The 18,393-nt window shown below is 39.1% G+C and overlaps 1 protein-coding gene and 1 non-coding gene across 2 annotated transcripts in view; both read left to right on the forward strand.

The window, feature by feature from the left end:
• The first annotated feature begins 1,572 nt into the window (after positions 1-1,572).
• Positions 1,573-18,393, forward strand: part of LOC145998821 (serine protease inhibitor dipetalogastin-like) — a 41,973-nt gene continuing 25,152 nt past the window's right edge. The window contains exons 1-4 of the mRNA XM_083135472.1: positions 1,573-1,729; positions 10,565-10,714; positions 11,975-12,133; positions 17,096-17,236. Of these exons, the coding sequence (XP_082991598.1) occupies positions 1,702-1,729; positions 10,565-10,714; positions 11,975-12,133; positions 17,096-17,236 (478 nt within the window). The 5' untranslated portion in view covers positions 1,573-1,701. The remainder of the gene's footprint in view (positions 1,730-10,564; positions 10,715-11,974; positions 12,134-17,095; positions 17,237-18,393) is intronic.
• TRNAT-UGU (transfer RNA threonine (anticodon UGU)) lies at positions 11,117-11,191 on the forward strand. The gene has a single exon. It is a non-coding gene; the product is annotated as a tRNA-Thr (tRNA).

The raw sequence follows: 18,393 nt of genomic DNA on the forward strand, positions 1-18,393 counted from the left end.
TGGTTAAGAAGTGGTAACAAAGGGGTTACGGTTCGGTTAAAAATGTCAGCCAAGCCAACTTAGAGAAACTCAAATTGTTTTGTTGAAATGCTTTTAAAAGACGAAACATTCTCTGTCTGTGGGTAAATTCCATTGTAACTTCCGCTAGCAAGGAAACCGCATAATCTCGTGGACTAAAAATTTGCATACGTTTCAAATTGTGTGTACTTACCACGGGGTAGTGTTATTTAAGCGATGTAAGCGGAAATAAATGCACATTGAAATAAGAAAGGAAAACGCAAACAGGATAAGAAAATAAGTAGGGAAAATTAAGATAAGTGAAAGTAAACATAAACGTAGGCAGCAAAAATAGAACAAGTTGGAACTGAGTTTACAATTTTAATTGAGATATAATTTGCACAAACAGAGGGGCTTTCCATAATCCTTTCATTCAACTGCTTATTCTAATAGCTTGCTACCACCCACATATCAAATTCGTCGGACTTGTTGTTTGCATTTTGACTAGAAGGGCAGATTGTCGTGCCAATGAGTAATTCATCTCCCAAATTTTATCTTTGTAGTTCTAGTAGTAACTGAGATATTGACAGTTCGCACGAAGATGACAATTCTGTATACGGACTAGGAGTTCAGAGAACTCTATCTAAAAAATCTATGTCAAAGTAATACATTTGACCCGTATTTCAGCCAATCCTGTTTCATTTTCATAACCATATTGTTTAAGCAATAAAGAAGGTAATAAAATCAGAGACAAATAAAAACATGGAATACACCGAAAAAGACAAAGTGCTTGAGAAAAACAGAAGAAATTAGAAAAGTTTCAGTTTGTTTCTCGCAGAAGGGATTTATTTATTTGGTTTATTTTACTCAGCTTCTCTGTCACTCTTGGTTAATCGCGAAGACGAAGGTGAGTGATGAAATTAATGAAGGGACACTCACAAAGAACTCCCATGTCCAGACAGGGATGCGAACCCGGAATCCCTGGTGTCGTAGCGCGCTGTTCTAACCATTCCGCCAAAATGCAATCGGGAAGGGATTTATGGTTCATAGTGACACATGCAAACTTCTTCGAGACCCCGTATCAACTATGATCGAAGGAAAAGCAAAGACATCAAGCATTGACAGAAACTGGACGCATTGATCGCCGATTCGCCAAAATGACTCATATTCTTTTAGCAGCGCAGAGCAATTACTTTCATTTATTTACTCTGTACATTACAATTAGAGTTCAACGTTCTTCACTTCCTCCGTCTCTTACTGTCCTGTGTGTTTCGCGACATATTTCACGCCAAGAGTTTTTCCAGCTCACAATCTCACGCTATTTCATGAGTTGTCGACATTCGTCTGACTCCGCAACATCAATTTCTACTGCCATTTTTTCCTGTGCACGAGCGTTGCAGTGAGAGCAGAACATATTATTAGCTGAAGCTGATTATACTGTGGGTTTTATGGTGAAATGAATAGAAGGGGGAATCTGTGTCAGTCCAAAACTCAAAAGGTTTTTTAAGGAGGGAGGTGGAGGGGAGGGAATGTTATGTTTCCGTGACAGTTGAAACGCGACCCGGAGAGAAACACGAGGGTTCATGATGTATCTCGCTTCCTGCTCCTCAAGGGCGATGCCTCATCGCTTGTGGATTGGCCACCAGTGCTCCAGAGGATGAGCTGTGCAGTAGGACTGGAGTGGAGGCCACACGCAGCCAAATTATGATTCCAGCTCTAATTCTTGTCGCAGGTAAGGCTTTTTATATAATTAAATTACTGTTTTGGGCCCTCGTTTCTAACATTTCAATGAGTTGATAAAATTATCAGTCGGTGGACTTCTTGTCAGTTTGCTCAATATTAGGCCACTTATAAGTAACATTCGTTTTACTTCCTCTCTTGGTTATTACGAAGAACGTTCTCTAAGTTAAAACTAATAAAAAATGTATTTACTTCGAAAAAAGTTTGTTTTAAGTCCACTTTATGCAGAGATAAGCTAATCGCGACTGGATCTACCAGTGCAGGAGCTAATATGGGTTTAATGCCATCCTTGGATATAAAAAATCTGAAGGTCGATTCTGAAGGTAATTTTTCTGCTAATTCAAAAATGCAATATTTCAAACGGCTCTTGCCGCTTTCAGATCGAAGCGACTGGCGACTGGCGACTGGCGACGTGCCACTTGCGTGTTGCTAGGTTCGGGACGTTTTGTTAATGACGTGCATCGTGTTACCTCGGTCTGTTGTTTGTGCATGCGTGGTGAATGCTTGCTTATAAGTTGAAGGTGCCCTGTCGTTTGTCGCCTGCGCTTGTCGCTTCAATCTGAAAGCTTGCTATATGTAAGCATTCATTGCGCATGCGCGAACAACAGACTGAGCGACACGTGCAGCTTGTCGTGTCGCTTCGGTTTGGAAGGTTGTATTTATTACTGAGGGTTAGTTCCCAAGAGACAAGTGCACTTGTGACCTGTCGCGTGTCACTTCGGTTTGATTGATTGATTGATTTAGTTTATTTTACTTTGCGTTTTGTGCCTCTTGGCCAATTTGTGAAGATGGGGATGAGTGATGAAATGATGAAATTGATGAATGGACATTCACAAACAACCAAGCCCGAGCGGGATTCGGAACCCGGGATCCTTGGCGTCGCGGCGCGATGTGCTAACCACTCGGCCACAGGGCCCGGCCACTTCGGTTTGAATCCCACCCCATTAGCACTCAGTTGGCCTTCATGCACAAGCTGCAGAGAGATAGAAATAATAAGAGAGAAAGGGAAAATAAAATAGAGAGAAAAGGGAAAAAATAAGATATAGAGAAACAAATAGATACACTTAGATTTAACAAGAGAACACTCGCCTAAAACTGTTTCCTTCTGGCTTTCATGGCAGCAAACTGATGAATGAGAGACTGAAAGTCAATTTCTTGCAGGACATCAGCATTCAATGTGAAGGATGTCAAACTAGAACTTCTGAGAACTCCGTTCTATCTTCTTTCATGAAATAAGCAAGTAAAAGGGCTTGCCATGTTTGATATTTTGCTATTATCACAATATTTATGAATTTTAATGGTTGATGGTTTTTGTCAGTTCTGCCCCTTCAGCGTCTCATTTTTGAGCCGCCCCGATGGACTTGCGGCCCCTAGGCTATAGCCTATGATAGCCTAGTGAACCCCTCCCTGCAAAAGAGGGGCTGGTGATTTAAACCACAACACTGGGTTTCGGATATCAACGACTAAATAGTGATACTAATACTTTTAAATGTCTGTCAGCAATTCCTTCTTGATGTTTCCACATGTAGTATTTATCAAATGAATACAAAATGCCTCATCAAAGAAATAATAGCTACAACAATAATAAGAAAGTAAAAAAAAGATAAAGTGCTCCCCTGTGCTTTGCACCACGCATGCTATGAAGGCGTATAGATGGTGTAGAGTTAGGGCCCCACACTTTCTTGATCACGGCCGAAGGTGGGGCTGATGTGATCATCACCACGCTCCTGACAGACTTTACCCCCGAGAGTTTCCTCCAGGTACCCACTTTATGCGACGCTGGATGGGTGCCGGAGCAGCTTGAACAGGTGGAAAAAATCCCGGTTCTCCCCCGCCGGCGATCGAACCCGAGTCTCTCGCATGGTGATCAGACGCCATAATGACTGAGCTACCGCGGCTCATCACAACAACAATAATAAAGTTGTGACTTTCTATTTGCAGGCAATATTTTATCTACGATAAACTGAAAGCATTATCTAAAACACATAGTAAGATTTTCATATTTCTTTACACAATATTGCTCCTTTTAAGGCTCGTAGAACCTCTGGCCGACGCCAGGGCAGCTTTTTTCGATTTTTGCTCTCCTTTCAAAAATACACTATGATATTCGAAATCTGAAACATTACATATGTTTAGAATTCCTTCTAGAGCATTCACAGATTTGAAAGAAGATTTGCACAAATGGATAGTGATTTCTTTAGCCATCATCCAGGTCTAAGATTTGTCCATTCCAAGGTAAATTCAGGTCGTATTGGATACCCAGGATGGTTCTACACAATAGTAGAGAAGGAAATCCGGTTACGATATCTTCTTGGGTTTAAATATGTTATTTGCAATGAAAACTTGTAGACTATGTTATTTCGAATTTAGTCTATTTGAAATTCACAGCGATGGACATCCCTAACATATTTTAACCTTCAAAGTGTGTGAAGTCATGGTTGTAGCTGAGACATCACTTAGCTGTGAATTCTCAAAGAGAAGAAACCGGGGATATGTCAAAAGTATGGAAAATCTATTAAATGGTCAGTTTAGAACACTTTGATTTTGTTAAATAGTGTAACTAACTAACTAACTCTCTAAGCCTTCTTAAACCCGAAGGTTTATGGCTGAAGCAACACAAGCCTTTCATCTGTCCCTATCCTGGCAAGATCAATCCAATCTTTTCCATCCTTACTGATTTCCTTTAGGTCCAACTAAACGTCATTCCTCCATCTTCGTCTTGGCCTTCCTACAGGTCTCTTACCATCAGGTTTCCCAACAAGAATCCTGTAAACTCTTATTTCCTCTCCCATTCGTACCACATGGCCTACCCACCTAAGTCTTCTACAAGAAAGTTACAGACATTCTACTCTTGTTCATAAATTAGAGCATACTACACTATAGCAAAAGAGGAACATAAATGAAGAGTATTTGAAGATAAAATCCACAGGAAAATATTTCGACCTAAAAATTATGGGGAGACAGGTGAGTAGAGACAGTTACATAATTTAGAACTGCACAATTTGTATTCATATCCAGACATTATTAAAATGCTTAAATCAAGAAAAGGAGCCTGTACATACGCACACACACATGTACTTTGTGTCATGACATATCAATTTCAATCCTAGACTAGTGCTTTATTCAAAATATCCTGAATTCAGGATACGTGGTAAACAACTAAAACTTGATCCTTGTCGGGAATCAAGGGTTCAAGACTGGAAGAAACTTCACTGTTAATTTCTCACAGATTTTTCCAACTCTACTGAGAGGCCGATAAATCTCATTGCTTCTTAAATTACTTCCTCAGAATTAATAAACTAGCCAATAAAGATTTTATTATGTTATCATTTAAAAGTGAATATGAAAAGTGAGTATCAGAGGTGACAGAATCGATCAAGTACACAGCTTTAGATATCTTGGATGCATCAAAAGCAGTGATATGAAATGCAGTCAAGAAATAAAAGTGAGAGTAGCAATGGTGAAGGAAGCCTGCAATAGAAATAAAAATATTTTTTGTGGATCTATGAACAAAGAACTGAGAAAAATACTAAGGAAATGCTTCATATAGAGTGTAGCTCTAAATGGTGCGGAAACATGGACACTGAGAACAAGTGAGAAAAAGCGACTGGAAGCTCTGGAAATATGGTTATGAAGACGAATGGAGAAGTTAGAAATGAAACAGTGCTAGAAAGAGTTGGGGAAACTAGATCAATGCTGGAGATAATCATGAAGAGAAAAATAAATCGGTTGGGCCACTGGATGAGAAGAAACTGTATCCTAAGGGATGCTATTGAAGGAATGGTTGAGGGAAAGAAAATCCGGGTAAGAAGAAGATACCAAATGATTGACGACATAAAAAAAAATTGGTCCTACGCTGCAACAAAGCGAAGAGCTGAAGATCAAACAGCGTGGAGGTTGCAAGGAAAGACCTGCCCATGGTCAGAAAACAATGAATAAATGAATGACTAATTTGAGAATTCACCTAAGATCTACGGAAACAAGTGTCTTAATGTGGATATATAGAAATTTGATTGTGTGTAACGCATACGCTCGTATCATCATGTTAGACAACACTAGCAGGGGTTGTTTGAATATATTTCTGAAATTTCTGTCATTGTCAACCTCTTCATTGCTGTGAAGAAGAAAATTGCTAAGAAAAACTGTACCGAGTCGTTAAAAAAACGCATAACACATAACAATTTAGACGCGTCGAGCCCTAAAAATTGTCCTTTCTTCGCTGTCAACCATCACGTGATCAGTCTGTCTGGAGTGGATTTTGAGAGTGATTTCAGAAAGATTGCGAAGGAGCGATACAATTGCCACTCAGGCAAGGAGACAAGGTGTTCCCGTACACGCAATACGCAGGATGAAGCATAACAAGGTGTGCGCGTCACGCACGGAACAAGCCTTGTCGCAACGTGTAGCTGGAGCGTGTCTTTGTTCTTAAATGTCTTGGGGTTGTCTTCCCATGATGGTGACACGGACTGCGCTCACAAAGGCTTTTTTTGGTTCACCTTTTGCTTTGGATTTCTTAGAATTCTTCTTCCCTTGTGCACAAGCGAACAAGAAAATAAATTTTGTTGACAATATTTTCAGTTGCTTCCTCTGAGTAGAGAAGCGATGGCCCATTACTACAAATCATATCCAGCTTTCAACATGTCTGCAATTTCACCGGCTGAAGAGATCAGTCTGTCACCATTCCAATTGGTTCATTTCGATATTAACTTTGGGCATATTAATCTGTACTCTATCGGTATTGGCCGATAGAAGCACGAGGAGAACGTGTGTCAATTTAATGTGTTATCACCCAGTGGTGTTTCCATAACTGTCCAACCACTGTACATAATATATGAAGGCACATAAGGGGGATGGAGGTAAGGCCAGGTACGTTCTCGACCTCGGTCGTACTGGAGGTGATGTGATCAGCATCACGCTCGTGTCATCTTTACCTCTCCCTCCCCCAGGACTGAGCCACGTTGCTTAAAGGCTGAGTGATCCCCAGAGCTGCTTAAACATGGACCTTGACGGAAGTCGAACCCGGGTCAACGTTACTATTTCACAGAATATTTGTTTGTGCTTCCTAGTTTCGAAAGAAAGGCGGAGTAAGCATCATTATTGATGTTCACACCGAGTTGTTTGCCCCTCCCTTTCGCTTAGATGAAAAATGTTTGTGTCGCTTAAAACCCTATGCGAAATGCAACACAAGATTCTTCCCTTAAAGGCACCATCTTAGTCTCACCTTTACATGTAGAATACATTCTCGTACATATATGTTCACTGTTCTTGGCATTACTGTGCGAATTAAGCTTTTTGCTTTTAGGGGGATGCTCACTCAGTGACGTATTTGTCATTTTATTTCGAGAGGTAGTTTTTCTATCGGGTGGATATAAATTTGTATATGTTACCAGTCAGTAAACTAAACTATTGCATTGCGGTTCTAAGTACCTTAGAAAATTGATTATAACCTAGGTCATTAAATCTTATGATAATAAATACATGTAATTTAGAAACACTTAGTGTAATAACCAGGGCTAGGATTTTAATGCCCTAAAAATCACCAAAATATGCAAAATAGAATATGCTCGTATGACCTAAAATTTTACAAAATATGCACTATAATTTGAAAAATATGCCCTTATAACTGGAATGTTTCAAAATCAATATCTAAATGCTGAGATATTTTCACATGCGTACTATTTTTATTTATTTATTTATTTATTTACTCAGAGTTTCAGATACAGTCTTATTTGGCCATTTTACACTGAAACAACATAAAGTAACAAAAGATAAAAACAATAACAAGATGGAATAGATTTACATCTTCTTGGTCAGTGATATACAAAAATTACGTTCTGGAAGGAACATTCAGGGGAAGTTTGTTGTAGATTTCTGGGAGCCTGTAAAACAAGGAACGTTGTAGAAGGGATAGCCTAGTGGTTGGGTTGTGGAAGAGTTGCAGGTTGCGCGTTTGCTTTTGGGGTACCCTAAGTGTGAATTCACTGGTTAGGAGATCTGTTCTGATTTTGCCATTTATTATCTTGTATAAAAATGTCATGTCAGCTAGATCACGACGAAAGGATGGAGTGTGAATATTCAGAGCAGCCATGGTGTCTGATTTGGATACATGTCGGAAAGAAGGTATTCTATGGCGAACAATTGCAAGAAAAAAACTGAGAACAGAATCTATTCTGGTGAGATTGATTTTTGAGGCCATTGCCCAAATTGGGGAACAGTATTCAAGGATGGGCGAGATGAAATGTTTAAATAATAAAGCAAGAGATGATGGGTTTTGAATTTCGCTAAATCTGTATAGAAGACCGAGAAGGTGAATGGCTTTTTTAGTGGTAGCTATAATATGATAATTAAAAGTGAGTTTTTCATCCATGATAATTCCTAGGTCCTTTTGGTGGAAACGTTTTGGATTCGATTGTTTTCAATAAAATAAGTAGACACCACTTTGTTCTTTTTTAAGGGATAAGTAAGGAAAGAGCATTTCTGAGGGTTTAGTTCTAAATTGCACTGACGACACCACTTAACAAGTTCTTTGAGAGCATTTTGAAGAATCATCATGTCATGATGCGATGAGATCTCCTTAAAGAGTTTACAGTAACTTTATGCGCCCTGAGTTGCAATGCACAAATGAATAAATTTTCTAAATTTTCAAATAAAAATAAAAAAGATTTTGCTACAGTCAAAAAAAAAATATCTCGAGTAAACATGGGATTAAGAACGAATCCACTTCGAAAATGACTGTATATTTCTTGAAAATGCAAAAATATGCTGAATATGACCGAAAATCCATCAAAATATGCTATATCACGCAAAAATGGCCAAATATGCCAAATAATGCCCTTAAAACTTAAAAAGTGCCTTAACTTAATTAGTTTCTTCATAATATGAATTTCTATATGTTTGGGGAACACATCACCCTTACCAAAAATATATGCTAAGCCATAAAAATCCTGGCCCTAATATATTCCAAGAAAACCCAAACTTATACAAAAAAAGAGGTAACGAACTAGTAACACCGAAAACTTGATCAAATGTCTATTGCCAAGTTCAAACTTAATGTCCATGTCACCCATCTATCTACAAGTTTGTTGTGAACACTTTAATATATGTAAAATATCAGCAGTATGTCATGAAAGTGGAAAACAGCCTGCTGTTGTCTCGGTTCGGTAAGGTTGGTCCGTTTCAGAATGGTGTCCTCCTTTAATCAACTTCGGCAGGGAAATCTCTGATGACTGAATCATTAAAGAACATGAATGATTTTTCCATTGTGTTTGTTACATAGTTAAGCATGTACTACATGCTTTCAGTTCCATTTTCTTTGAGGGGGATGAAAACATCCCTGGCAGGGATAAAAGTAATTTTCCATGGCCGGGGTTAATATTTTTTGTGGGAGGAAATCCCCGGCGTCCCTCCTGTTAATTCGCACATTGCGTGGCATCCCTGCTCCTTCTGTGAACACTTACACGTACCATTTTATAATTTGCTCAAACGTGAATTCAACCATGAGTGGTTTCGCGAAAACAAAGCTTTAATTCGCAAGCTGTGAGTCATTGCGTAATTCATGCGTCACAATAAGCATTGTTGCAGAACTAGATTGGGATCGAAAACTTTATGGTGATGTTTGGCTGCCCCGACAATGTCCTGGTCTGTTAATAACTGGGAAACATTTCATTCTCACGGTTCAGGAAGAACAAGCTGATATTTTATTACAGAAGGCGACTTAGTTGGTTATGTGGATATCCTTATTAGCCAATTGCCTTCTTCCAAACTTCCTCCGGTATTTTTGGAATAATGTATTTCATTATTCCGATCACGTCTTTCTAGAGATCCTAATTTTAACTGATAGACATATCTAGGGTTCTTATCGCGAGCTACTTTATGAATTTTTGCTTACATCTTCTTACAATATGATTTCTTTGTGTTTTTCTACAGACGTGTCATCTACTATTTACCATACTCAATAGGGGTGTCAGGGGTACCTTCCACGTAGGCGCCCAAAAGTCAACCTCACTTCCACGTAGTACACACTGGACTGCAGACTAACGAGGCTCTGGCGACTGGCCTCATGGCCAGTATAATTTTGTTTGTGTTGTCCTGTGTTTTGTCGTTATTTGTGCTGAGTGCTCCTTTACAGCCTCAGCTTTTAACGCAAGTCAGAAGATTTTAATATTTTATGATTTTAGTTTTGCAACGTTAGAGTTGTTATGTGTAACGATAAGGGGCTGGACCCCGTATAATGTGACGGGTGCAAAATTCAAAGTTCAAAGTTACCATACTCTATAGGGGAATAAATGCTTATTGTACACGTGTGAATATAGTATCTTCCTCCATGTATGAGATAAATGACTAAATAGTGATCTGTATTCATACTTTTCTTATTTACAGTTGCTTCTCCGCCCTTTTGGCTTATCGCGACGAAGAGAATAAGTGGTGATTAGTTGAAATAGAAGGAACACCTTAGCCTACGCTAGGACTCGAACTTGGGACTGAGTGTGACGAGATCGTGATCTCTCGACGTACTCATCTAGAGAGTCGACTAAATACAGTGAAACCCCGATTTTACGTTTCCGGGTATTACATTGTACATTCAATTTTCATGGTCTTAATACAGCAATCGCGACAATATCAAACATTTACCTTCATTTTTGATCTTGGTCCGCTGAAAAAAAAAAAAAAACAGAAAAATCCAGGGAGCTGTGGTCGATAGACACAATGAAGACATGATCGTTGTCTGTAACCACCAAACTTTCTTAACCACAGATTGTTGTAGCTTCCTGTCAATCTTGACAAAAGCAGATTGGTAATTGAGAGTGACGTTTCTCTTCTGTCAAAGGTTTCTACCTCGTGGGCACATCTGCCGCTGAAGTGGAGACTGCGTGTATTAAGGCAGCGAAGAACACGACGTGGGACCCTGTTTGTGCTTCCAACGGGAAGACTTTCCACAATCCTCTGGCACTGGACTGCTACGCCGAGGCTGTTATAGGTAAGTACCATCGAAGAATCTACAATCAAGACCCGACCTGAGCCTACATCTTTGCCGGTGTCTCTCTTTCAATAATTCTTCATCCTCGGCGAAACGATTAATTTGAAGAGATATAAAAGCGGCTTAAAAAAAATTAGTCTTCAGTGCTTGAATTTAACTATGTAGCCTATACCAAGCGGTGTGATCGTGATCCCATCTGACTTTCTAGGCTGCAATCCACTTACATTACTTCCAAGTAGCTTCGCAAGTTGTCCTCAGGATGCAAGATTAAGACCGGCATTTTGCAGCTGTCACCGGTGATTGATCCTGATAATCATTTCTTTAAATTATTTTCTGTAAATCTCAATTTTTCATTTGAATGCTACTGAGAAACAACAAGTACAATTTACAAAGAGGATTCGGGCCTCCCCCATGGCGCAGTGGTAGCGTATTTGCCTTGTAATCAAGGGGTCCCGGGTTCGATACCCGGTGGAGGCACAAGTGGTTCGGATTCCACTTTAAACTGTAGGTCCAGTCCCGATTAGCCTTACTGTGCATAAAGTGGACTTAAAACAGCAATTCAAAGCACAAAGAGGATTCTTGATTTGAGCCCTAACTTTGGAAAACTGGATGTCTGATTCTTCATAACCATTTGTAACGTATCAGTTTATTATTTTTTAGCTTTTGTAATCGCAACAAACACAAACTTCTATGCCTTAGATTTAGGGTACGGGACTCTTCGCGTCACAGTGCTCTACGCTGACCTCTTCACCATGGAGGCGTTTTTCTTAATATCCACATCTGGGATCAACTCTGGACCGCTCGCACTAAAGCAGCTAATTCCTCTGTTATTGGGATTCATCTCCAATGGTAATTTGGTTTCACATATTTCATAGAATTTCTCGATTATACATTTTATACATTGTAAAAGTGGTTCCAATTTAGTAGCAGCCACAAATTGAGTAACACGGTATGTGATAGTGATAGATATTCCTGAATGTTCAATCAAAGCTAATGGTATTACATAAAATAAGTTATTCCGCTGAAAGAGTGCTTGGGACTCTAAGTATTTGAAACAATACACCAAACAATGAAAGCAGTAACTGATGATATAAAGGTTTTGAATGATTTATTGTAACTAATGATATTGGATTGAAATTGTATATACAACCACCAGAGAGAGAGAGATCTTTGTACCCCTATATCAAAAGCGTTCGTGCGTTACTGACCAAATACCTTCAAATAGGCACAATATTGTTTATTTTGCATTTTCCTCCACAGGTCATCGGCTGTCCAAGAAGCAGGGAACCTGCGAAGATGAACCATCGCCCGACCACTGCGCACTGGCGTACACTGTGTGGAGGCAGGTGTGTGGCACGGACAACAAAACCTACAGCAGCGTCTTCGAACTTCTTTGCGAGGCAGCGGAACGGAGGAATGGTAATGCATGCAAGTCATAGGATTATACAGATATGTTTCTTTTTCTGGCTGAAACTGTTTTGGCTCGGCTTGATCTTTGGCCGACGCCATGTCTGCTGATTTCAAATTTTTCTCTCCTTGAGAAAACCCGGTATGATATTCCAAAATCTGAAAAATTACATGTGCTTAGAATTTCTTCTAGCACATTCATGTGGTTTGCTTTCGCTGTTCTCTAGATATTATCAATAGTTTAATAGACTTACGTACCCACGAAACTATTGAGAATATCTAGGCAACACCAAAAGTACGCCACATGATGATTCACGTGAATGTGTTGTAAGGAATTCTAAGCATATGTAACTTTTCAGATTTGAATATAAGCAGTTTTGAAAGAAGAGATAAATTCGAAAACAGCAGTCGGCCAAAGGTCCAGCCGAGTCTTAAGGAAGAATAAATACATGGTGTCAATAAATGAGTTGTAAATATTTGAGAGTCGCCGGAGGACTGGTCAGCCTATAGCGCAGCGATCACTGGTTCGGAGCATGGTGCGTTGGATGATGGGACATACAATGAACAGGGCCATGCCTACAGAGCAGAATGTTTATCCTGGTACAGTTTCCGCCAATGGCGGCTCTGTCATTGGCTGGAAAACTTTGCCAGTTATCACGTGAGTGCTTTTGCCTACTGAGAAGAGCGCTTGAGGCAGCATGTGCTTGGCCAGCAAGACGTTCCCTTTATGAGAGGAATTTCAACATTTGATTGCCAACACGCATGGAGCAGGTATTTCAAATGGCGAAAGGAAAGAATTTACCCTCTAAGGGTTTGAGTAACTAATCGATGTTGATTGTTTGCCCTTTCGCAGGTTCCTTGTAACAGCACGTGCAGTTACCACGTTTGCAGCAAATACGTTTGGCAACATGCTCCAGACAACACTTTACTCAGTGGCGGGAATTGTACCAGCATAAACTTTCTGGTCTGTAGGCATGGCCCTTTTCATTGTTTGTCCCATCATCAAATGCATATATTAATCATTCATCCCTAATATCACCACCTCGTGGTTGCATGACCTTGTAGTTGGTGGTAGGCCTTGCGTGCTCTGATGATTCTCTAGGCTATACCGGCGGTAGCATAGCTACTGGTAAGGTCTCCCATGCTGGGCAGGCTAATGAGGAGGAGTCAGACTAAGAAGCAACCTACTGGTCAACGTCTCCAAAGGTGGAAGAAGATGGATGGTCATCTCAACGGCTGAGGAGGCGGAGGAACCTAGAGGAGTAATACCTCTTTAAAAAACCTTGGTCCATCTGGGTCCGGATGGTAGTACCTTGTAAGGGCCCCTTGGCAGGGTTACGGTGAAGTCCTCAACGGCAGGTTTGGCGGAGAAGGAGTCCTTCAGTACGGCGCAGATGGCGGAAGAGGTAACCCGCTCTCTTGCTAGTAATGAAGAGAGAACCACTGCCTTGTGGTGAAGAAGGATTTTCTAAGGCTAAGGGAGATAACTCTAGCAGAAAATCAGCATGCTTGGAGCTTAAAGAGCAGCCGTATCACCAAGATCGGGTGCTGTGGGATAATAACCCGCACACCTTAAATTTACTTATTACAGAATCTGAAGTGAAACAAAACCGGACGGACCTTAAGTTGATAACCTCTGGCGTGAAGAGGAAAACCAAAATAGGCTTCTGGAATGTTAGAACCCTGAGGAAAAGCAGTAAACTGAGACAAGTAGCAAGAGAAATGGAGAAGTATAAGTTAGATATTCTTGGCATGAGTGAAATAAAGTGGACAGACTTTGGAGAGATGGTGACACATGATGGAATCACATTGCTTTAGTCTGGGACAACTGTAGACAATGCTGAGCATAGGAATGGTGTAGGATTACTTCTTAGTAGAAATGCGAAGAAAAGCCTTATGAATTGGAAGCCTATCCCAGAGAGAGTAATGGTTGTACGTTTCAGAACGAGAATTAGAAATGTGACAATAATCCAATGTTATGCACCAACAAAAAATATCAGAGATGGATAAGAAAGAAGAATTTGACCAAGAACGTAATACAGTTATACAGAACGTGAAGAAAATAGATGTTGTTATAGGATGGGGGATGTGAATGCAAAAGTAGGATCAAATAATGAAGGATGGGAAGGTTTGGATTAGGAGATATAGATGAAAATGAAGAGATGTTTAAAAAATTTTGTGCAAACCATGCTTTAGTAATTGGAGGAACTTTTTTATACATAAAATATGCCACAAGGTTACAAGGGTGTCCCAAGATCATACCACAGAAAATCAAATTGATCATATTGCTGTCAGTAAAAAAATCAGAAGATCCTTATTAAATGTAAGGAATAAAGGGGGGGCAGATATTGGCAGTGACCACCACCTTGTAGTTGTATACTCTAAATTTAAGATAACATCAGCTGTCAAAAAGTTTGAAACAAGGAAGAAAAAGTTTGACATACAGAAACTACATGATAAAAGTAAACTACAAGAATTTAAGCTAGAATTAAGAAACCGCTTTCAAGTACTCTCCACTTTCACAGATGAAACAGCAATAGCTAGAGATATTGAAGGAACTTGGAACGCTATTCGATATGGATATCTCGAAACTAGTAAAAAGGGGCTTGGATTTAGGAATTATCAACAGAAATAATGAATGTCAGAAAATACATGGGAGGAAATAGAAGCTAGAAAACAAGCAAGAATAAAATAAATCAAAGCAGAACGCGTCAGCAGAAGGCAATAAGTAGCACATGCATAATATGCAGAAATATATAACAGAGTGAAAAAAGGTGTTAGAAGAGACAAAAGAAACTGGGTAGATAATCAAGCACAGGTAGCTGCAGAAGCAGAATAAAGAGGCGATCTAAAAGAACTGTAAAATATTACCAAGAAATTGTCAGGGAAATTATTTACAAAGAGTAAATCCGTAAGAAATAAACAGGGAAAAATTTTATCCACACAAGAACAGCAATTTGAAATATGAAAGGAACATTTTTCAGAAATCCTAAATAAGCAGGCTGTACTAGAAGAGCAAGAAGAAATTGCAAGGGAAGACATATTTAAGACCCAAGGATAAGCCTACACCCACCATCACGTGTCGAAGTGAGAACAGCACTCAAACAACTAAAAAACGGCAAAGCGCCGGGAATAGATAGTATTATTCCTGAAATCCTTAAAGCAGATATTGGAACCACCATTGACGTGATACATCCATTTTAGAAAAAAATATGGGAGGAAGGAAAAGTCCCAACAGAATGGAAAGAAGGGTTAATTGTTAAAATACCGAACAAAGCAGACACCACCAACTGTAATAATTGGAGAGGAATAACACTCTTTAAGTATACCAAGCAAGGTACTTTCCTGGATAATTTTAAATAGAATGAAGAACGTAGTGGAGATTCGTCTCCGCAAGGAACAGGCTGGTTTTCGCCAACATCGTAGTTGTGAAGACCTTATTAATACCTTAAAATTATCCTTGAACAGAATGCACAGTGGCAGAATACCCTTTACCTGACATTTATTGATTTTGAAAAGGCATTCGACTCATTAAGGAGAGAGTTTATGTGGAAATCACTAGAACAACATGGTATCTCAAGGAAGATTCTGACACTTATCAAAGACATGTATGATGGCTTCAAATGTCGGGTTATACACGAAAGCAAACTTACAGAGCATATAGAAGTACACTCTGGAGTACGACAAGGTTGCATTCTCTCGCCAACCATATTTTTATTGGTTTTCGATAGAGTGATGAGAAGAGTGACAGAAGGAAGGAAAAGAGGTATCCAATGAGGTATAGCTGATAGGTTAGAGGACTTGGAATTTGCTGACGATGTTTGCCTCCTAGACCAAAAATTCAAAGACATGGATACAAAACTAAAACAACGTGAAGAGGAAGCAAGAAGAGCTGGATTACTCTTCTATCTAAATAAAACAAAGGAGATTAGGGTTAATAACAAAAATAAATAAGGGCAGAAACTCTACAAGATTGAGATAGATCAGGTCGACTCATTTGTATACCTGGGAAGTGTAGTCACCAAAAATAGTGGAGCAGATAATGATGTCTAAAGTCGAGTTAAAAAAGCAAATGGAACTTTTTTACAACTATACCCAATATGGAAAAATTAAGAATATCTCCAGAAATACAAAAATCCGCATTTTCAATACGAACGTTAAGTCAGTCCTGCTTTATTCTTGCGAGACATGGAGAGTGATCCAGCAGATTATACACAGGCTGTAAACGTTTGTTAATAGAAGCCTACGGCGGAGAATAAATATAAAATGGCCTGACATAATAACGAATGAAGACCTATGGGAAGTCACCAACCAACAACCAATTGACATCCAGATAAAAGAAAAGGAAGTGGAAATGGATTGGACATACTCTTCGAAAACCTGCTGGATCCATAGAGAATTCTGCATTAGGCTGGAATCCTCAGGGAAACCGAAGACGTGGCCGACCTAGGAAGACCTGGAAAAAAATCAATTGAAGAAGAAGCCTTCAAAATAGGAAAATCATGGAATGAAATTAAGAAGCTGGCAGTCAACAGGACCAGATAGAGAAGTTTTACATATGCCCTATGATCCAAAAGGAGCAACATGAATTAAGCCAAGTAAGTAAGTCAGTCATCCCTAATATGCAGAATACCAAAATTGAAATAAATTAACAAGTTGTTCGCAAGATTTACTTAGACATAATCAACGTGGGAAATAAAAGTCCCGTTTTCAATTAAAACGCCCTGTACATGTGAAAAGTCTTGTAAAGTGAACTTGTTTACTGGCATTGGATTGTACTTTTCACTCTTTAATTTCTTTACGTCTCTTTTTATTAGGACACAATCACTTTCCTAGTGAATCGCAACAGCATATAAATATATCTACTATTTTTTTTGCTTCAGGAAAATCAGTGTTCAAATTGCCATTGGAATTCTGTCTTCAGTAAATGCCTTACGACGTGAAGTATAATGTATTTTTTTCTTTTTGTTTCAGGTGTGGAATTGATGTACGAGGGTGCATGCCGAATTCCATGCAAAGTATCTCTGTACTATGAGCCCGTGTGCAGCATCGATATTATCGATTATCCAAACATCGAATCTCTTGAGTGCTATGCTGCTAGAAATACACATCTCAGTGAGTACATAGTTAAGTAACATCAAAACTGCTTGATGCACAGATATGATAATCGGGAATGGACTGAAAATTTCAAGTGGTATCTGAACTAGGGTACGATTTGTGATTTTATCAGAGATGGATTGCTATCTTAAAAAGTTTACAGACGTTTCCATATAGCCCCAGGAAACTATTTAATAATAGGTTCCCATCTATTTAAACCTCGCACGCAATATCCCTTTTACCTGAATTTTATGTATTCTTATAAATGGACTTTAATTGCTTAAAATCTAATTTTGATATCAAATGGAACACAAATACACCATTCTAAGTTACGTTTTAACATCAAGCCCTAAGAAAATTAAGTAGAGATTCGAATAAAAAAGTATTTTCAGTGCTAGCGTGCGTATGATAAGAGTAATAATTTATATTAGTTAAGGGCCTTCCCGGTGCTGCAGTGGTAGCGTCGTCGCCTTGTAATCAAGGGGTACCGGTTTCGATACCCGGTGAAGGAACATAGTGCTTCGGATCCCACTTTAAACTGTAGGTCCAGTCCCGATTAGCCTCTCTGTGCATAAAGTGGGCTTAAAACAACAAATCAATCAATTATATTAGTTAACATTAATACCATGTTTTAAATTAATTTAATTTGAATATTGCTTATTTAAACATTAAGAAACTTAGTGTTAAACAAAAAACAAAGTTTATATTCTTGAAAGTCCAATACCGCCTAGTTTGGAACTCAGAAAGAAAAGAAAAGCGTGTTGCCATCGTTTAATGAACAGCATTCTATCTACAAAAAAAATGCTTAACGATATAACGTGTATTTGTATACTGTATATATTGTAGTTATGGGCAGTAGCGGTGATTCGGTGCCAAGACTTGGGTTGGGGGGGGGGGGCAAGGACAGTTTACTTTCTCTTGGTAGACAAGGCTTAGATCAGTTTAAGGACATAGTAAGGGGACAAACATTTGTGGGCAACTGCTCCCCTTACCGCTTCTACTAGTTATGGCCGTAGGGGGCTAATTTTTGCATATTTGCATGTTTTTTTCCTTAAGGAAAATTCATATGCTCTCAACGGATTTATAAATTTCACTTGATGTGGATTACTCTGGTAAAGTATAAATGCATATTTGGGACGTTAGTGCATATTTTAGCTTAACGTGCATATAATTTG

Source organism: Lepisma saccharinum, chromosome 14, assembly GCF_977018435.1.
Source record: "Lepisma saccharinum chromosome 14, izLepSacc3.1, whole genome shotgun sequence".
Lineage (NCBI taxonomy): Eukaryota > Metazoa > Arthropoda > Insecta > Zygentoma > Lepismatidae > Lepisma > Lepisma saccharinum.